This window comes from Ambystoma mexicanum, chromosome 4q (assembly GCF_040938575.1).
Source record: "Ambystoma mexicanum isolate Mex_15411 chromosome 4q, UKY_AmexF1_1, whole genome shotgun sequence".
NCBI lineage: Eukaryota > Metazoa > Chordata > Amphibia > Caudata > Ambystomatidae > Ambystoma > Ambystoma mexicanum.
Genome location: NC_090928.1, coordinates 841617452 through 841640115, shown reverse-complemented (window position 1 = coordinate 841640115; position 22664 = coordinate 841617452). Strand labels below are relative to the sequence as shown.

Here is a 22664-nt window from a genome sequence, read left to right as displayed (position 1 = left end):
TATGTCTGGTAGGGTTTTGGTGATTTCCTGATCCTTAGCATCTTATTGCGCATCATATAGCACCTCATAGACTCTCTTGAAGGCCTTATTAATCTCGTTTTGCGACTGCCATAGGTTCCTGCATTGATCCTCTATTTCCGTGATCCACTCCCAGTTATCTGTACTTCTGCACAGCCACGCTAACATCCTGCTTGACTTGTCCCCTTGCCTGTGCAACTGCTCAGTATATGTGGTGTAGCTATATCTGCTCAGCCTTTCCCAGTGTTCCAGGCACTCTTGTCTCAGTTTAATGAGGTTTTCCTCAGACTTCCCACTCCCAGGGCAGTGCTTTCCTCCATTTTAATTTTTGCTTTAGTGTCTACCAGGCCTCGTTCGATCTCTTTTCCTGCCCTCCACCCCTGACTTAGTTATAGCAGTCCGTCTTACCACCACCTTAACCCCTTAAGTGCCAAGGACGAGTGTGCTTGTCCTTTTTGCATAGACTTGGATAATAGCCACCCAGAGGGTCCCTGTACTACGTACGCTCCCCTCGTTAATGGTGAAGTATTCTTCTGTTTGTTGTGCCAAGTTTTCCCGGAATGGGCTATCCCGCAGTGTCTCTACCTTCAGCCACCATGTGGGTTTTGGGGCCGGCTTATTGCTCAATGTCCATCCTATAAGTAATGGGGAGTGGTCTGATAGCGTCCTGCCCTCCTATGACATAGTTACAAACGCCCCAAGCTGCTTCAAGCCTGTGAAGGCATAATCAATACATGTGTAGACTTTGTGTACTCATGAGAAGTAAGAGAACTCCCTTTTTGGTCCCATTAGCCAGCACCATTCTTTTATAGTGTTTGGTGCAAGCACCTTTACAGAACATTTGTACAATATCTCATAAACTCTTGCACTTATAAAAATCTTAACATAAACATACAGCAAGATATTAAAAACAAACATGTAGTGCTAAAATACTTGAAACCATGCATTCAGTGAGTAGATTTACAATTTTGATTCCCACATCACTCCAGCATATCCTTGTGGAGGATTATTAAACCTCTTGATGTTGGGTTACGTAATTCATGTGACTTCGAAACAATTCATCATTTATATAAACAGTGACATATTTTGAAAAAACAATGTCATGAAAAAAAAGAAACGCATACTATTCATTCAATTGCTGATCAGTTTCTGTCTCTATGTGGTCCTCCCTGTGATGCTGGAAATGCATCGGAGGAACAGGGCCTCCGTATCCTTGTCCTTTACTGCTTTTTATCGTGTGTTCTGTCGTGTTTTCCACGCAGGAGTTCATGTGGGACTCCTGGCGGTACAGCTCTCTCTTTCTGTTTGGTGAACAGACCCATGGGATACCCTTATGGCACCCAATGGGGGGGGGTACAACCCTGTTCCCCTAGTGTATGTTTTTGGGCACCTGTGTGTGGCCCACAGAGCAGGGTATGGGCTGGTGGCAGCTCCATGCTGAATTTGACAGGTGCTCCGAGTATCCTCCATTTTGGGATACCCAGCCCCTGCCATTGGAATCAGTTGATTCCCGACAGGAAACAAGATGGCCCCTGTGGCCTCTTGCTTTCTATTGCCTGTTACCTTGTTTTCCCAAAGTCCGGGGAAGCCCTGACTCTGTTCCTTCCCCCTGACCGGTTGTTGGGTGGAAGTTCCATATATGGTGTTGTTGTGAAGTGCTGACCAGACTGGCTGGAGCCTTCCCAATGACTGTATGTTGTGGGTACGCCTGTTGGTGGGACCTGGGTGAATGGAGTGTGTGATGAATAAGCATTCTGTGTTGTGGGTGTCTAGTATCTGGTGTTTGACACAATGAACCCCTGCCCGAAACTGGTATGAATGCAGTGTGGAGTGTTGAATGGCTGGGTACTTGTCCCAATACACATAACTTGTTCTGAGTGTCTGGGGAGGAGTGAATGGCCTGAATGCACTATGCACCTGATTGGCTGCCTCCCTGCATGAATGCCCTTCTGACCGATTGGTTGCCTGAGTGTGACTCATCAGAATGAGTGGGAGATCAACTAGTATATCTGGGGGGCCTCTCACTGCTAGAATTTGTGTTCAGAAGCTGAAGAGTAACTGGAGTGAAACTGAAGCTTAACCTTGAAGCCCTGCTGGAAGAGAAGAATTGCTGTTGCTCTCCTTCACATTCTGAAAGCTGCTGTGTCTCCAAGGACTGACCCAGAGAGGACCTGGTAAGGCACCCTCTTCCCGAGCTACGAGGGGCCATCGTGCACCAGCTGATCTTTGCCAAAGCTCCCTGGTAGACAGACTTTCGAAAGGCTGCCGACCCGAGACGGGGACTGCTGCGGAATCCCAAGGAGAAGCGCCCGGACTGTTGTCCGCCACTGTTGACGAACGCCGTCGCCGACCGGAGCCGCTGTGCTCCCGTTTGCCTAAGAACTTCATTTGATCCAAGGACGCTCTCGTCCGCATCGTCGCTGCTGTATCCTGCTGGAGAAGGCCTGACCGTCGACACGCTCAGGAGTATCCGCCGGTGGGTTTCCCACCACCCAAAGACCACAGAGACGCTGACGACTCGACACCCTTGCTGGACCACAGTTCTTCAAACTCTTTGCAGTCCACAACTAGCGACACCAAGGTGCCCCGCACGCCTTTTCCCTGCAGGACGTTCACGCTTACCCGTCAACGAGCACCGCTAGGAACGAAGCTGCCACTTCACCGTCGTAGCTCACCATGTTCTCCGTCGGACGTTAGGCGACCCGTGATTCCTGCCTTAAAGGGAGGGCACTCAAGAATGGCCGTCGATTCCCCGCCGAGGAACGCTACAACACCAGGTACTTTGGGGTTGCAGAACTATTGGGACGTCTATTGTGAACAATATATGGACTGGGATTGTATCTTTATCTTACAGGTTGCCCAGGTTGGGGGGGGGGAATCTCCACACAGAACTGCGTCTATTGGTACGGGGCCAGCATTCTGCCAATTGTTCAACCATCTTGCTTTCCTTTCTCTCTCTACTGCTGGTTTCCTCTTTATTGATCTGTGTGACATTTTGACAGTATAGTTGATGCACTTTAATGAGATCTGATAATATTTGTGGTACCACTGTAGAACTGTATATATTTACCATTGTTGATTTTCTGAGCACAAAGTGAGTTATTGTGATAGGGTACATAACCTTGAATATTAATTATATAAAGACTGTGTTTTAACCGATGCAGTGTGCGGACATTCCTTTGTGGGTGCTTGGGGACTACACTGTACTTAAGAACCAGCCCGCATCACCTCCTGAGAAGCTAGGCCTTGATTGCTCGACTACGTTACCAATAATAGAGAATCTTGGCTGGGGTCCTCTGTGCCTCTCTTCTACCATATAGAGAGCAGAAGTACAGACACCCCCCTCCAGTCTTTACACTCCCGTGTGCCAAGTTTTGTTTCAACAATCCTTAATAGGCCTACTAGTGCCAGGATTATAGAGTTGCTTCTTCCCCACATACAACTTAAGTGTTGTTTCTAAGTCTTCTAATAACCCCCTCAGTGCCTTTGCAGGTGGGGAAGGGGCTACACATGTCTTGCCTGACCTGTTGAATGCAGGATTCAGGGCGCAATTGAAATCCCCCCCTCCCCAAATCTAAATCATTCCCTGATAGGGGGCCAACTTTTTATACAGGCTGCTGGAAAAGGCAGCGGCGCCATAGTTGGCAGCATATGTATTGATCAGGCATACCTTCTCCCTTCCCAGGAAGCCATGTATTAACACCAACCTCCACTCTGTGTCTGCACAAACCTCTACCTTTCGGAAAGGGACAGTTGGAGCGATCCAGATAAGCATCCCTCTCGCATGACTAGAATAGACTGACCCATATCCCTTTCCACCCCATTTCTGTCGGATCTTAGAATGCCTTGCTGCCGGGAGGTGCGTTTCCTGCAATAATGCTACTTGGATTCCGTTTAACATAGTCATGCAGTCTTCGGACATTCCAGGTCACTATTTGCAGTACTTCTGACATCTCCGTTGCCCCGGCTCTTCCTCCATTGTGCCTCCCTCATGTAGACATTTTAAGGCCCTTTGTTCACAATCTTTCATCCCAATGTTGAACCTCTGATTGTCTTTTGTGTACTCAATCAAGCTATGTAGTAACAAGAACCAACCAAACAAAACTGTAACCAACCACCCGTTAGAGTTCTTCTGTTGAGGCATTATCACCAATTGGTCCTAAACCGTTAGGAGCCTGGTGAGTCCATACCAACTGGTATAATAGAAAGCAGGTTAAAACCCATGTCTACCTTGGGCTGCCCTTCTACAGTGCTCCTTCATCCTCACAATACTACGCCTATGTTAATGCTAAGGCTATGCAACAATGGCTGGTATTGAGGGGATTTATCAGGAGGGTCGGTGGAGAGTCAATAGAGGGACTTCTGGAAGTTTATACCAAAGCCATCGTACCATGTATTTTATATGGTTTAGAAACTGTTCCTGATAATCCTGTGGATTGGTTGGAAAAAATAGAAGGAAAAATACTCGTGTCATTATTGAGCTCTTCTACGACCATTCCTGTGGCTGCACTGAGAAAGGTACTAAGTACTACTTCTTTATGCACAATTAGGAAAATAACCTGTAGTAAATTATTATTGAAAATACATCGAGCTGGTGTCTCTATGGATATCCCTGATCTATTTTCCATGTCCAAAGAACATGCTCATTATCGAATGAACAATAAAGCTCATTTTGAATTGGTTGATTCAGTAGAAAATTATGTGGAGAATATTGGACTGCCCTGGATAGAAGCAGCAGACATTGGCTTTTATTTATAAAAACTAAAACTCAAGTCTCTGAAAGTCGACCTAGTGAGATCTATTGGCATATTAGAGAATAAAAGGAGTTAGGAGTATGTCAAACAAAGCTTTAAATATCATAAGTCGTGCAGTTACCTGATAATGGCATGCTCTCACACACTAAGACGCTTTATTATGTACCTGCAACTAAATATCTTGCCGGTGTTAGCTCACACTGGCTCTTGGCAGAAAATACCACGAGAAAAAAGATTGTCGCTTCTGTGCCAAACATATAGAAACTAGTAGGCACGTTTTGACGGCATGCAAGAAGGTATCTGATCTTTACATTAAGGGTTACAACTGTTTTTGCACAGGGCCAAGCAGCATTGCAATAGATCTGTTTTGGTCTATGATTGTGGCGGCAGAGTCGCTTGTGATTACTGCACCTGCAATGCATATTTGGGAGCGTATACAAGACATGCTATTCGTGTACACCCCCACAACATAATAATGTAATGTGCACAGGCTCCCACTAGTGTATGAGAATTTGAATTTGTTGTATAAGTGCTGATGGATGAGGATTCATTGTATTAGCCACATGCATTAAATAAAAAAATAACAAATATACAAAGAAATCCCATCTTTCTCCTATTCTCATTGGTAGCCATTATCTTAACTGCCATCTTCAGCTCCTGTGCGCACACACCTTTTTAGGATTTGTCCGTGGTAGGTCATGACATCATCATACAGTTATACATTCACATAGAAACATAATTCATTACAAGCCCCAGATGGTCTGAGACCTCTTAATCCTAAATGTAATTTGCACATGGCTTGCACAGATACTTCAAAGACAAAAGAGAGCAGAATAAACAGGTTCCTTTTGGACAGTCGATAACCATCTCACCGGCCCCACTTTCTGGCATCATTAGAAAATTTTAATGTAACTACTACCAATTCAGCACGCATGGCACATCCTGCAAACAATCGAAACACAGGGACTATCGGTCAACATTGGCCTCAGGCATTCTTCACTCCACGTTTATTGTTGGTCAAATGCAAATGTTCAATCCCCTATGCACTTAAAAAGAATTACATCTGCCTTTGCGATACTACTAGGCCATAAAGGTCCTGGCCGGTTTGTTAGCTGAGCTGACCATCTGCTAAGGTCGTAGTTGCTCATTTACCATTCCTCTGGCATCTGAAACTCTGCAAAACAAGTTTATCCAAGTCATTTAAAATTCATCTTGAGAAACCCCAACTGCCGAGTTTAATCCATTTATAAAAAAGCCCAATGCATCTAGATTTATAATTAGTAAGAGGGTGAATAGATTAGTTAGTGCGCTCTTCTCCTTTTGGTTTTTAATTTCTGCGCTTTTAATTATTTCATATGCGTGGGGGCCAGTAGCTGCATGGCTACAAAGAGACTGGTATCCACTAACCAGTCGTTGGGTCTGTCGGTGCAAGTTTTATGTAAGCCTGTGCGCTTGGTCTATCACTTCTTTTAGGGTTGTCTATTCAATACATTAGTGTAAACTGGTTGGTTGTTTACAATATTTAGTAGTTTATTCAGTTTTCCAAAGCGTATTCAAATATGTTTTATTATTTTCCCATCATACGTGTAGATATAGTAGTGCCAACAAAACTCTCCTCGGAGGCATATGCATGGCTTTTGCAAGGCACAAATAAAGCAGTTCATACAACAATTATGTACATTTTTTACATACAAATTTAGAATTCATATTAAAAAAAACGATTCTCTCTATGTTTTCAGTAGTTTGTGATGCTGAGTAGACGAGTGTCGTGTGGTTCTTAAAAGTAAGATAAGGCTGTCCCAATCGTGGGTTGAAGATGGTGGCATTTGGCCATTGCTTATTGCGCTTCCTGGTCTCCAGTTTCTTATGCGTTTTATTATAGCTGGAAACCGAAGTTCTGAAACTTGGTTTGTAATGGATTCTTTCCTCAATATATTTAATATCCGTGGTTACAGTTGCAGTCCTGCTACGTGCCTGGTTCCTCCTGCGCTGTAGTTTTATGTATATCGGTGTGCATGCATGTTAAATAAGTGTCGTGTTTTCTTCACAGTGGTTTCTCTGACCAGTCCCCTTCCTTGCATGCACATTATGAAACTCCTCGCCGCCCAGCCTCTAAGCACTTAATTGCACACCATATATGTATGATGATTTATATTTCATTTGACGGTTTTGGTATTTATCTTTCTACATGTGTGTTAATCTAATACGTATCAACTTGAAGACAAAGTAACACTAATGTAACATATCCCAATCACATTTAACTGCACTGGATACATATGAAATTGTAACATCGTACCAATTTTGCTGGCCCTCAGTCACAAATATGGCAGATGCAACGTGAACCCCTCTTCATTTGGACCTTTGCTGCCCACTCCAACACACTACTATATTTTGCACAGAGGACATTCAAGTGAGATGTACACTGGCATTGTGACAAGGGGCGTAAGCATCTAGTGATGTCAATTTGAAGGGCTGGCGATCTGATTTACTGCCGCGAGGGCACTTGAACTTTGGGGAGATGGCCCAACGGATAAGATTAGCACAAGATGGTGGTATCCAACCCGTAAGTTTTGCATGTGTAAATGTGAGAAAACCGAAGGTAAGATGCATTGGATTTTTTTTTTCTGATCGATCGATATTTGCTCAAAAATACATGCCCGATCCATTGGGTCATTAAAATTCCTGAGAGAACTTTAATTAGATTTTTCTCTTTGCCTTGAATCAACATTTCTTTCAGTAACTGCACCCTGAAGAAAAACTAAAACGTTGGTCTCATGCCACAGTCCTGTAAAATAGATTATATATGTACATACCCAAAATGTAACGTTCCATAACAGAATGATCCTCTGAGAGGTTGAATTGTGCTGCAACCTTTGACAAACATGGGGAGAGCCCAGGAAAGCAGATAGGGCAGTAGTTGTGCAATGACATTGACACCATGGTAGGAAACCAGAGTAACAGGGCTCTAACCTAAGGACTTAAAAAGTGTTTGTTTAACATCAGTCCAGTGATGTTTATCGCTGCTATGATGAGCCCACCTTTCCCACCTTTGTTATGGCTATTATTTCAGAGCCTCAGGGGGCAAATTGTGTCCGTAAAAAATGGGTGCTTCCTGGGCTCAGCTGACGGGCCATTACCGCCCACTGCCAAGCCCTTGCAGTTAATGCCATTAGCCACCGAACGTTCATCTGTTTTTTTTTAATTGCTTTTTTATGTGAAACTGGATTCCCACCAATTGTGCATGTTGATTTCCCTATTAAAAAAAAAAAAATTACATATAACATTCCAGCTGTGGCGGATGCTGCAGTGTGTCATGGTGGCCATCAATGGGGAATGGTCTGAGATGCATATAGGTAGGTATGCCATCCTTCACTCTATTGAGATCCTTTTGTGGGAGAAATAATCTCTGATTGAAAAGGAACAATGTACCCTAGAGCGGACGGAATAACCGCAAGCATCAGGATTTAGAAAACGCCATACAACTCATAACCCTATCTCATGGGCCCACACATTCAGTTTCATTGGTCATGCCCCTTTCTTCAACCCAAGGGACATTCGATCTCCAATCTAGTCCATAAAATAGTTAAAATTCTGTAAAAATAAGACCTGTATATTTATAGTCTTAAGTGATTCGTTTGGGTAAAATGAAGCCCATGTGTTTGATTGATTTTTAACATTGTGCTGAATCAAAGTAACACAGCAAATTGGACTGCATTGCTTTTAAGGCTGATGTTAGCTGTAGGCTGATACTGTGTAGCAGGTTGCAGCATGCCAGAAGGTTGTGTATTTACTTAAAATCATAGTGATTTTAGGAAGCTGAAGTAAGGCACTATTTTGAAAAACTTCTTTTTACATTCAGCATGTATTGGCATTATGAGGTACCTCCACTGTCTAAGAATTCGTATATTAATGATGCCAGACCAATTTGAAGAGCGATTTACTGTCTGCCTACGTAGTAAAGGACATTCATAACTCGGCCGTCTTGGAGTGGCACGATAGTTTAGACCAGATAAGAGGTGTTACACAATCTAGCAAATACCATGGCATCTGCACAATTTGTGGTCGTCCATTCATTGGTTGATAATATATTTCTAAGGATGTCTACTGGTATGAATTTTGTACTGTTGTTTATTTATTTTGTGCCATAACTTCTTGTTTTGTGTTCAGTCAGCAGCAGTTAAAGGCTCTCCATATAGATTTGGGCAGCAGATTGAATGAATCCTTAGATATCATCAATGAAAAAGTTCCCTTCAATGACACAAGTAAGTTTGCCACTATTTTCAACATTTATTTGCATATTGTCTGAAAGCTAGGCGTTTTCTTAAAGCAATGACTTGCATACAGATACAGCTTACAAAAAAAGGACTGAAAGTAAGTCTGTAATAATAAAAGTACCTGCTGTTGCTGATAGAAAGTGGATTCACGGGAGAAAGTGCAATTGCATTTTCAACACATGGCCTGTGTTACTTTTGCTTTTTAACAATAGTACAAGCTGGTGTTGTTTTTATTTGTCCAATATTGCAGAATCTAACTTTGTCACTTTGGCAGAAACCATCAAGTAATAGGTTATTGGAGTGTGCACATTTAATGTCCATACAATTCACATTTTACCTTTGTATAGCTCAAAATATGTTAGCGGCATGGTTCAGTTTTCAAAATGAAGTTTCCTACAAATGTAAAATATCTAGAATATGAAAGTCAATAATTCCATTAAAAGCAGGTGAACAGTGTGTTAAGTGTTAAGAGTTTGCAGAGTGTGTGAGTGTGTTTGACTGCCAAAATGATACAATTAGTAAATAAGTAATCCATTCCTACATATAGGCTGTGGTAGATCCTCCTATTTCAAGAGGGTATAAGCAAAACATAAGCAGCATGTGGTTACCTACATATCAATAAACTAGGTCAGGATTACTCATCCTTCATAATCAATGGTAACTTCATCAAAGTCACCAGGATGGTAAAGACCTTTGGCTTTTACCTTGATTCCACTCTTTCCTTCACCAAACAAGTGAACTCCATGGCCTCGGCTACTGCCTACACTTGTAAGCTTATTAGAACCGGCAAACCCTTTCTCTCCAATGACAGCTGCATGATCCTGGCCAGAGCCCTCATCCTCTCTAGGCTAGACTATTGTAATGCCCTTTACATTGGAGCTAATTAATCAATTATCCAGAGGATCCAAACCCTCCAAAATAATGCCCTCAGAGCAGCCCTCGGCGTGGCTAGAAGAACCCATATATCTGAGATTCGGCGTCAAAACAATTGGCTATCCACTTACAACAAAATTCTGCTACAAACTGCGTCCCTTACCCACAAAGCCTGAATAACGCTTCCCCCAGTTATCTCACGGACCGATTCTGCAGAAGAAACTCCTCCAGACCCATGAGACTAGCTAACACCAATTGCCTCACCATCCCCAGATTTAAGCTTTCGAAAGTGGGCAGCTGCAGTTTGCCTGTCAAAGCGGCCCAGCTTTGGAACTCCTTGCCACCTGCAATTAGAGAAGACCAAATCTACCTGAACTTCAGACTTAACTACATCAACTGGCTGAAGTCCACCGATCATTAGGCCCACTCGTCCCCTATCTGCTACACTGACCAGCAAGTCTACCCACAGCTAACACACAACCTGCCGGTTTTTGCCTACTCCTCATTGTATTTATTGACTTATTCTTGTTTACTGTACCTATATAAGACTTATACTTGTGTACCTATATATGCTCCTCAGTGTATTTATTGATTTAAGTTTGTTTCTGTGCCTGTACAATTTCTGTTCACCATGTGAAACTTCCTGTAACCTAAGCTTTGTATATCCTTGTAACCTCTGTGCCCTGATACCTTCGGGTCTGGCGCGCACTACAAAATGAATAAACAAACGTACGTATTGTACTAATAATATATAACAAATATTTAATGATGACAGAATTTCCTTTTTCGTGTGATTATTATACTGTGTGCTATAAGGCTGACATGCATCATGGTGTCAAAATACTGTATTTGTATAACGCCTAATGCCATTGGTATGGCCTCAAAGTGCTTTGGTGGATGAACGCCCTTTGGGAGACTTGGACAGACATGCGAGCGGTACAACGCACAGGAGGGGAAGAAGTTTGCTATAGGGGGATGACCGAGATTGAGGGAGTGCACAGTATCCTTGCTCTCGTATATGTTGTTGAGTAATGTATGTGCATCAAAACATTTCTGTCAATAAAAAAAAGTTACAAAAAAAAGAAATAGAACACAAATGTGTAGCAAATATGCCTGGCTTCAAACTGAGCATTTCATTTGTGGAAAGCCTTCTCCAGCACATGAATATGTGTGAACACACCACGTAGATGCATTTTGATGATAAATGCACACAACGCAGGAACTCAGAAAAATACTTTTGTTCAATGCAAGCATGCATTCACAAAAAAATCGTAATTTCTTTGTTACAAAGGTTATTTTCTGATTGTTACTAGGTTTTCCATCTTATTACTGACAGGACACTAAATTGCTAGGAAAATAAATATGCATGCATATTTCTCTCCATGAGCATCACCAGACACAAAGTACAGCAGAGGTTGAACAAAATGAACCATTTGGTATCTTACTGTGTGCTGTCTTTCTGAAAAGCATGTTGCACACAGGTGAGAGAGCAAATGCCTTGTTTTCAGTCCGCTTCTCGACAGACTGCGATTTCATCAAGGCAGATAAAAATCAAGATGTTATACTTTCTGTTAAGTCACCTCCCTTCTGCTCTCAAATAGTGCGCAAATGATGGGCACAGAAAGATAAAAGATGGCTTATTTACACGATTTTAATGTGTAAAAAGGCCTGGTACTATGTTTATCTGGAGGCCTGATGAGCCTAATCTATTCTCCTTAGTCATCAATAGACTCTCAAATGGCATAAGATCATTGGCTAGGTTACTTTCACACCTCTTATCTGTAAGTACACCTTTTAGTTGGAGGTGTAGAAATATTGACAGAGGACCTAAATTCAATGGTTACTGCAATTGATGAATCCTCCCAAATTTTACCTTGTCCCACACCTGATCCACTCTTTCCAACACGCCCACATACCATAGTTGGACTCTTCTGTTATCACTCAACAGTGACTCGGTAGAGACGGCCACGAGGACAATCATCTAGTGTTTTTCCTATCGTTCCACAGGACTCATAGAGTTTTTTTTTAGAACTGGATGGTTCAGTATCCTTCCAGATATCCTCTCCCTTTGCACCAATGACAATTCGCTCAATGATACCGGGGATAGCACTGCGTTCTCTGTTGCTACCCATTCTTTGGTGGTATGGGGGTTTATGTGGTCATTATGTGTCTTTTGGAAGGACAAGTGTATTGCACAGAATTGTGGGTTTCAGCCCAGAGAAAGTTAATCAAGGCTTTTTTTAACCTTACAAAATAGTTTCTCAATATTTGAATGGGGAGCATTTGGAATAAAAGCCAGGGAGTATGTTCAGTTTAATGATTAGACGAGCCATCCACGACTAGGTCATTTTGCCCTCTTTCCAGGTCTGTTGTTATCTCATCCCATAACTTTAAATAGTTTCCTAGTACATCCTTTCATTTGATTTGGTAATGGTTATCCCGATACCTAATTTTTTGGCTGACCAAAAAAAAACCTCACCTAGCACAAATATCACTGATTCCTTATAAATGCTGAGTGGGACCTATATTTATGGATGTCATCTGTAATTAACAGTAGTGTAGCAATTGGGTGTTAAGTATGCCAAAGCACCATCAGCGGAGAGGCAAGTTTATATTCTTCACCTTGAACTAAATCGGTTTATTTTTTTATTTTCCCTTTCCTGGAATGCCCAGGTTCCCTTCACTAGAGCCCAAACGAAGGGAGAATGTGCACAGCCCTGGCGGATGCGTCTAAGAAAGCCTATGCCTTCTGATTGAAGCCCATTTACCACAACACTTGCTGAGGGTATGGAGTATAACTTGTCAGCCATGCCTTTACAAATCCAAGTTTCTGCATTGTTCCTGGAGAAACTTCCAAGGAACTCCATCAAATGCCTTCTCTGCATCGAAGGATCATTACACCTCATTTGATATATCTTTATTAGATAAGGGCAATAGATTCACGTTTTTTTCTCCGATTGTCCGCACACTGTCTACTTATTGCAAGGCAGTATTCTCATAACAATCTTGCCATCCAAACTTAACAGAGATGGGCCTCTAGGATGTGCAGCAAGTGTGGTGCTTACCTTCCTTTGATATAACTGCAATAAGGGATTTTAGTAATGATGAAGAGATCTCTTGATCTGACAGAAAACTATGATAAAGTTTTAATTAAAACAGGAGTCTGTCACTTGAATTGTTTTGTGGCAGGCTGAGGTGAACCTGTCCTCTCCTGGAGTGTTACAAGCTTTTAAATGTTTCATAGAATGCTCTACTTCCTTCTGGGTTATCCCCTGTCGAAATATGCTGTCCCTTCTAGGGTTAGCTTTGGCAGTTCAACATTGTTTAAATATTTTGTGTGAGATTTCTCACTTGTCCTGTTTGTGTTACTATATAATGTCTAGTAGTAGTTTGAGAAACATCAAGTCATGTCAGCTGGATGGTCCCAAAAGCAGCCCTCTTCATCTTTAATCTTCTTGACCTTTCTATTGATATGATATGGCATTTATAACGTGCCTATATCATATATCATATCATATATCAATAGAAATTGATTGTTTGTGTCTTTTATATATAGGCTAATGGAGACCCTGCTCTATCCCCCTTCTCGTAGTAAGATTGTTTCACTCTTTTCAATGCTTGATCAACCCTATTCGTGCCCAGATCCTTCAGCTTCTGCCTTTTAGCCCGAATTTCATTTATCAGATCGGTATCTGTATTGTTCCCGTCTTGAGCCATGTGGTGGTCTTTTATCTCTAGAAGCTTGTCTGTCATTTTGGCCTTCCTTCTCACGCCTTGGCTATGAGGAACCCCCTCATTGCTGCTTTTTTGCCTCTTAAACAGTTTTTAGCTCCAATTCCCCCTTATCATTGGTTATAAAATATTGTTTCAATTCTTCCTTGAGGAAATCTCGAAAGTCTTGATCTTTCAACAGGTTACATTACATTGCCACCTACTCCCCCTGAGCTTTCCATTCCCCAGCTCAGGTCAATCTGCATCAAATCATGGTCTGACCATCGACCGTAATGAAGCTTGCATTGCTCAAGAAGTGTTCTTTACCCTTTCCTATGAACAAGTAATCAATTCTATGCGGGTGGTGAAAAAACATGCAACTCCTATCGTCTGGATGTAGTTCCCCCTCTATAGATCTCACCAAGCATAGCGGTTAAGACAGTCCATAAAATCCTGTTGTTCCACCCTCCTGGCTTTATCCAGTTGCCCGGCCCTGAGATCCAATCCAGTTGTGAGTTCATCATCATCATATTAAAGTCACCACACAATATCTTCATACCTGTCGCCCATCTATCAATTTTAAAAGTGTTTCTAATAAATTGTAAAGGTCAAACATTTGGGTCTTAGGCTGTGGCCATGGTGACCGATTTTCCAAGTAACTTCCCCTTCACCATTAACAGCCTCTCCATAGATCTCACTTGTTCTGCATCTCTTCCAATGAGATATCTGGTGCTAGAATACTCCCTAATCTAGCCTTTTTCGCTGTTGTAAAGGACCAGAGTGTCTGTCCAAGCCCTTGTCCAACTTAATATCTGCCTCATGTGATAAAGGCATGGTATCAAGAGCTAACACAGACAAATAGATTTGGAAAACCTTTGTTTTTGGTGGTCAGGATGGAAAAATACCTATCTTGCTCTAAATTTAGGATAGGATGCTCCCTAATGAAAAGAAAACTAAGGGAAGTGTAAGTCTGTCAGTCAAAAGTAAACTACTGTTTGTGTCAAAACCTATGCTTGCCGGGGGGCGCTGTTTAACAGCAGGCAGATGTGCTCGTGAGCCACCTCTGATCCGGCACGACCGCCAACATCCTGCAAGTTTAATCCTGTTGCCCTGAAGAATCGTAGGGAATTTTCATATTTACTGAGGGCCGATACCGGCTGCTGGGACCCGGTCCATTCCCAAGCGAAATTGGTGCAGGGATACCCCTGATCCGACGCTCGCTGGGAATCTTCATACAGTGAGGCGGAGTGCAGAAAGACCCCACAAGGTGCCCTGGGAAGGGGTATCCCAATTGTAGCTCCCAATCAGTGCCATAGGAGGAGGATACACGGAGAGACCCCTGCTGGTGGACTGGCGCTGTGCTTGGCGCTGTGCAATAGGTCAAGGGCTGAACATGTGCAACACAATGGTCAACGACAACACCAAAAAAGCGGCGCTACAGAGCAAAATGGATCAATATACGGTGGGGACTCCCCAGCCCTCCCTGACCTGCACCCTGGGGACGGTGGGCATAGCGGGGGAGATGTATGATCCTCAGATTTCCCTTCAGGATATTATGGGAGCTATAGGGGTGTCCCGAACATCCGTGGAAGAGAAAATCGACGGCCTATCCACAGAGGTGTCCTTCCTTTGGCAGGATTTACGGGATCTGGCCTTGCGAGTTGGGAGGCGGAGCGACGGATCTCAGGCTCAGAGGACGCAATCTAACAGCTGGAGAAGCAACTGGCGACAGTCACCCAATACACGGGGACAACAGGGCGGAGGACAGCAAAGGGAGAGCACGCCGCAATAACATTCGCATTCTAAAAGTGCCTGAAAAGAAGAGGGGCCCAGCATGGAACTCTTTTTAGAAAAATGGCTGTCAGAACTATTTGCTCCGAAAAAACTTTCAAAATGTTATCTGTGGAGAGGGCACACAGGATCCTGACTGGTCACCCTGTCCCGGGGCACCGCCGCTTACAGTAATTGCACGGCTCTTGAACTTTTGCGACCGAGACGGCATACTGCAGGTTGTCCGGGCCAATGGTCCTATCACATATAATGGCTGTCGCATTGGGTTTTTTACTGACTATTCCGCTGGATATATGCCCTCTTCTTTCCAGCACAACTTAAGGTGTACCATAACAGACCGTGCACCTCTTCCACAGCCCACGGGAAGCATGGGCATGGCTTGAAACCCAGATTCTGTCGATGCCCACTCCTGGCAGCCAAGTGGGCGACCACGGCGAGAACTGGAGCGGGGCCACGCAAGTAGAGCCCACGCTCGAGACTGCCAATGGATGATTGGACAGCCGGGATCCTGCCGGCACAGGCTGAGACAAGATCAGAATAAGGGGAACTGGACATAGGCAGCCGTAGTCTATGGATGGAGGCTTAAGTGAGCTGCGATGACGGACACCTCGCAAATGGTTGATCGTGTCTCTCTGCACCCGTTTGGTGCAGTGTTATGGCGACAGGTGCTTCATGTTGGGGAGCTTTCGAATCCACTGGTTACTTGGGTGGTTTTCCCTTGTTCGGGGTTCAGGAGGGTTAAGGTTGTGTTCAAGTGGCAGTCTCGGACATCTGAGAACAGAAGGGGGAGAAATATGGAAATGCAGTTTGCTGGGCTCCGTGACTCAGTGGGAACCCCAGACAAATTGCTCCTTCACACACGCTCCCGGGAATGGCAACACATAAGGGAGTAGCCTCCTTGCTCAGATAGAATTTTAACGGCTTGGGGTCCAGTATTAAAAGGCTCTTGGTGTTTCAATGTCTTGACAGGTATGCCCATGCATTGCGCTCCTGACCAAAATACACCTCGTTGGGACAGAATGTAAGCTCTTTAAACAAACTAATTATACAATGGCCTTTCATGTGGGGTTCTCAAGAGGGGTGTGAGGCACGCTGATATTCATACATAAGAGGACTCCCTTCCAGCTCAAAGAACTACAGGCAGATCTTCGGGGCAGATATGTTCTAGTGACAGGGGAACTCTGGGGGGCCATTTCCGGCATCATGGGGGGTCTATGCTCCTCCACCTCTCACGCTGGAATTGTTAAATGATATCCAAGCCCTGATGCTCCACACCCAAGCTTGACACATGGATAATAGGGGGAACTTAAACGACGTCATGGATATGGGGCAAGATCGCACACACACTGGAAGCAGAAATTCAGCCCCCACACTAAGCTACGGTCCTTCGCTACTGCGGTGGGTATGGCGGATGTTGAACGAGACCGAAGTGCGGTACTCATTTTTCTCGAAAGCACACGTCTTGTAATGGCTACTTTGTCCCACAGGACATTGTGCCTAGGCTCTAATCTGCATAATTCATGGCCAGAGTGGTCTCTGATCATTCCTCACTTCTCATTGAGCTAATAAATGGGTGCATGAGGCCTGCAGCACTATAGCACCTCAACGCATACTACCTGCGAGTCCCTGAAGTTATGGAAGGGTTGTCCTGCAAGATGAAAGAATATTTCACCATGAGTGAGGGGTCAGTGGATAGACCGGCCATACTCTTGGAGGGCCACAAAGCTGTATTTCGGGGGGAGCAATATCCCTAGTTGTGGCCGCACGCAGAAGACACGCGGAAGCGGTGGCTGAAGCAAAGGCACAGGCCATTCGGGCTGAGGAAGAATTTCTCGTGTCAGGTTACCGGGTCTCGCAAGAAGCCCTGGTCATGGCACAGGAGGTCTTACATAATGTGGCCCTGGACAGTGCTAGACATGCACATTGGACCACGAGAAGTGAAATACATGAAGACTGTGAAACACCACCCCATCCCCTGCTCCACACCCTTCCTCCCCTCCCTTTCACCTTTCACACACACCACTCACCATCAACTCACTGCTAAAAGTAAGGCCACACTAGCCAATATCCTACCTAACAGCACCAATTTAACTACCGTTGACCACATTGCCTCCAACCCTCACCTTCCCAACCCATTAGCTCACTGCCCCACATTCAACCCCACCCTCCAGGACCGCAATAACAGACTCGGCGCTAGACTCCCTACCACATCTAGTAAGTTGCCTACCACACCTGGGACCAAGTCCACAACCACTAAGGACAGCGCTAAGGCCACCAACGCGACTTCTCTAAAAGGTGCACTACTCAATGTTAGATCTCTAGTAGCCCACCCCACCGAAATTGCCGACATTATCCTCTCAGGAGACCTCGACTTCCTTGCTACTACAGAAACTTGGTTACATGAAGCAGCAGGACCTTACCTCACTCTTGCCATCCCCGACAACTACTCTATCCTCAGAGCAGATAGACCTAATGCTCACGGAGGAGGTGTAGCTATCATCTTCAAATCCTCACTCGACCTCAGACTAATCACCTCCCCCCCGCTAAAGTCCTGCAAGCACCTCACCATCAAAGTACAAACCACGCCTAGGAGTACCATTACTTTGCTACTAATATATAGGCCCCACAGGCTCCTTCGAGGAAGACATTACCACTCTTATAGCAGAGAATTCCAAGCCCCACTCCCAAAATATTATTCTAGGAGACTTTAACCTAGGATTTAATGACCCTAACGACTCTCCAGCTGCCTCCCTGGCTAACGCCTTATCCGAGCACGACTTCACTCAAGTCGTTACACTACCTACCCACCAGAAAGGTAGAACCATTGACTGGGTCGCAGCCCACAACTGCAATATCACCTGCAAAGCCCCACAACCTCTTGTATGGACTGACCACTCCCTCATATTATTCGACATCAACCAAAATAATCCTAACCCAAGCAGCGCCCCTATGCACCAGCCTGCCTGACTAGAAACAAGCGCAACATCACTGCGGAAACCCTCACACCTCTGATCCTCCCCCTTCTAAACACACTCCCAGCCACCGCCGACCTTTACCTTCAAGTCAACACCTACAATGATGCCCTAACCAGCGCCATTGATGCAGTTGCACCCCTATAGGAACGCAAAGGCAAACCCATAGCTCACTTGAACCCTTGGTACACACCGGAACTCAAAATTCTAAGAAAAAAGAAAGCTAAGATGGAAACCCTATGGAAAACCAACCCCTCTGCAGAAAATAAATCCAATCTCAAAACCATTTCCTCCTTCTATAAGAAAGAGATAACCCGCACAAAAAAAGAAGCCTACAATACTATAATAAATAATGCCCAATCTTCTGCTAAAGAACTCTTCACCATCCTGAAGGAATTAGAAAACCCGAACCCTCCAACCGATACCTGCGTGAAGGACAAGCCATGGTGCACCAGCATCCAAAATGCCCTGGCCAACAAAATTACTGGTCTCCAAAACAAAATTGACGCCAAAAGATGACAACTCTCAAATAGCAACGCCCTCATACCTAGCACACCCACCCCGACCAGCAACACCACCGGCTTCACATTCAAACCGGTCACTATACCCGAAATCCAAAAAATCATAGCATCCCTTAAACCCTCTAATTGTAAAGGTGACAGCTGCCCTGCCCAGATCATCAAAGATGCTGCACGAGACCTAGCCCCCTTCATCTCCAAACTAGTAAACCTATCTTTCTCGACCAATTCTGTACCCAACAACCTTAAACAGTCCTGGGTTCTCCCCCTCCTAAAAAAACAATCTCTCGACCCGGCCATTCCCACCAACTACAGGCCTATCGCCACGGTCCCCTTCCTGCTAAAAATCCTCGACAGAGTTGCCTATCTGCAAATCCAAGATTACTTGGAGACTAATCATCTGTTAGGCCTGCGTCAATCTGGCTTTCGTCCTCAACACGGAACAGAAACTGCCCTTGTTGACCTCAAAAGTCAGATTGATGACATCAAGGACAAAAACAAAGCAGCTAACCTACACCTCCTAGACCTCTCAGCAGCATTTGACCTGGTTGACCACAAAATACTCTGCAACCACATCTCCTCTGCTGCCCACTTCTCACCCTCTGCTGTCACGTGGATACAATCCTTCCTAACCAACAGAACCATGAGGGTTTTCTCATCTGGGGCTGCAGCAGACCCCATCCCCATCACATGCGGTGTCCCACAAGGGTCCTGCGTCTCCCCTACCCTCTATAACATCTTTACAAAGCCTCTCTTTGACAAACTGGACCATCTGGGTGTCACCTACACCAACTACGCAGATGACACCCAGATACTCCTCACCATCACTGGCAACTACAACAATGACGCCACCAGGATTAACAAAATCTTCGCCATCATTCAGGCATGGATGGCCACACACGGCCTCTGCCTGAATGATGAGAAGACCGAGCTCCTCCTGGCGGGTCCCCCAATAACCTACAGAAACTCAGCCCTGATTACTCCAACTTCATCATAGATGGCAACATCATTCCAGTTGTGAATAATGCGAAAACCCTAGGCTCTACCTTGACGCCAATACCAACCTTTCCAAACAAGTTAATATGACCGCCTCAGCTACCGCCTACACAGGAAAATTAATCGGGGCTTGTAGACCCTTTCTATCCACAAACAGCTGCCTCATTCTGGCGAGGGCCCTCATACAGTCGAAGCTTGACTATTGTAACAGCCTCTACCTTTGTGCCAACCAAGCTATAATCAAGAAACTTCAGATCCTCCAGAATAATGCGCTGAGTGCAGCATTAAATATTCCCAGGATAGAGCACATCTCCCATATAAGAATATCTTGCAAATGGTTATCTATCCAACAAAAAAATCGACCTGAAAACCCTCTGCCTCACCTATAAAGTTTTAAACCACCTAGCCCCCCAGTACCTCACCAACAAACTCTCCCTTAAGCCAAACACAAGAATCACCAGATCATCCAACACTCTCTGCCTCACCGTGCCTAGATTCTCCGCCAAAAGAGCGGGGGGCTCGAGCTTTACTGTCCTCGCCCCTCAACTCTGGGACACTCTGCCACTGAGTATTAAACTGTCCAAATCCTTCCAATCGTTCAGAAGACAAGTCATTAGTTGTCTTCTGCAGAAGGCAATCCTCAGACTAAAATCAGTACCAACTGTATATATTGTACATACTCTGAAATGCTTCCTACTTCCTGCCTGTACATACTATATATGGCATATTAACGCCACAATTGTATAACTGCTTATATACTGTAACTATGTAACCTGTCCTTAAGCGCCCATTTACCCCTGGGTCTGGAGCGCTATACTAAATAAAACAAACAAACAAATAAAGCAGGGAAAACACTTGCATGGTTAGAATGACGGGACAAAGGGAAGGGGTATGTATGGGCCATACAAGATGCCCAAGGAGTGGTGACTATGGTAGATGCATATATTGCGGGCCATTTGCTGCCTTCTAGATAGTGCTGTATTCCTCCCTGCCAGAGCCAGCCTTGCAAGACAGATCAAACTTTCTTGAATCTGTGATGCTGAGTAGGTTTGAAAGCAGACATCACGGAGGAAGAGGTGGCCATAGCACTCAGGCAACTGCAATCCGGCAAGACCCGGGGCTCAATGGCTTTCCAGTAGAGGTCTGGAAACGACTTGGGGATTTGGTAACGGGTCCCATGCATCGCCTTTAAATGCAATGCAGAATGGATGGCTCCCTCACCCCAGACCTGCAAGGCTTCCATAGTGGTCCTGCTGAAACTTGGGAAGCCGCCGGACCACTGCGCCTCCTATAGGCCCATATCATTGATCAATGGGGAGGCAAAAGTCCTAGCGCGGGTTCTTGCCAACAGCCTACTCCGCATAACAGACTGGCTGATCCACCCCGATAAATGCAATTTCATTCCATCCAAATCCAAACGTATGAACCTCCGTAGTGTCAAATTCGGCATCTGTCAAGCCTCCACAGTGACAGATTCAGCGGCTCTTCTCGCGATAGATTTCGAGAAGGTGCTCGCCTCGGTTAGCTAGACGTCCCTTTGGGACATCATGGGCCGCATGGGATTTGGGGAGGATTTTCTCAAATGGGTTCACCTGCTCTACACTTCCCCTGGGGCAATGGTCCGGGTTAATGGGGTATCCTCTAGGAGCTTCACCTTGGGGTGAGCCTTTAGGCAGGGGTGTCCCCTCTCCCCCCTGCTGTTCACTGTCATCATGGAACCGCTTGTGATTGAACTACGGACGTCTCCGGACTGGGTTGGTTTTAGGTGGTCCTGAGAGGGGGAGAGGACCATGTTTCAATATATGCGGACAATTTTCTAATCAATATAACTAATCCCTCTCTCTCCTGCCCAATTGTGTCCGAGACCCTATCAGACTACCAAAGGTTCTGCGGGCTTAAGGTTCACTGGTTGAAAAAGGTGCTCTTTCCGTTACGGGGGGGAGATGGGACTACCCCCTGTGACTACTCTTACCCAGTCTCCACCTCAGAATTCAAATACCTTGGCATCCATGTGAGCCCCAATGAATCAGACTTCCTTCAACTCCATCTGGACCAGATAACTGCGAGGTTCAATTTGGACACCATTCATTGGCAGGTCATCCCGCTGACCCTGATGGGTAGGATAGCACTTTTTAAAATGCTTGCACTCCCTCGGTTCCTGTATGTGTTACAAAATGCCCTACTTCCAGTCCCCACATTAACTTTTACCCGAACTGAGAGCATTCTCTGTGGCCTGCTGTTGGGAGGCAGATAGCCGCTCATTGCCCTTAAAACGCTGCAACGCTCTGTGCGGGAGGGAGGACTGGGATTGCCATGCCCATGGAGATGCTACTGAGCTGCACATCTCGGGACAGTGAATGAATGGCTGCACAGGGACCCACGGCCCCTGCATGTGGCGACTGAAAGGGGTTGGAGGGGAGATAGGTCACCCAAATGATTGCTCTGTAATGGGCGGGGGTCTCAGGGTAGAACCCTGACCCCGATGAAATGACACACACGACGGGTTCAGATCGATGAACACCTACACATAGGATGGGGGAGGAAACCCACACTCGACCAGCCACACTCGAACAACAGGTACCCTGAGGTATGTAAAATGGACCACTTCAGAAATTGGGAGTAACATGGGATTAGAACTTTGGCTGATGTGGTACACAACGGGCTGCTTATCCCATTTGAGTCCCTACGCGATGCCTTCAAGCTACCAGGCAAAGAACGCTACAGATATATGCAATTGGCACATGCTATTACAAGGCA

General features: G+C 45.0%; 1 protein-coding gene across 2 annotated transcripts in view; it reads left to right on the top strand.

Annotated features, from left to right (window-relative positions):
* PPP1R21 (protein phosphatase 1 regulatory subunit 21) overlaps window positions 1-22664 on the top strand; it is a 1307116-nt gene that overhangs the window by 288956 nt on the left and 995496 nt on the right. For both annotated transcript variants that reach the window (XM_069608410.1, XM_069608409.1), the window contains one exon: window positions 8940-9034. In XM_069608410.1, coding sequence (XP_069464511.1) covers window positions 8940-9034 — 95 coding nt within the window. The remainder of the gene's footprint in view (window positions 1-8939; window positions 9035-22664) is intronic.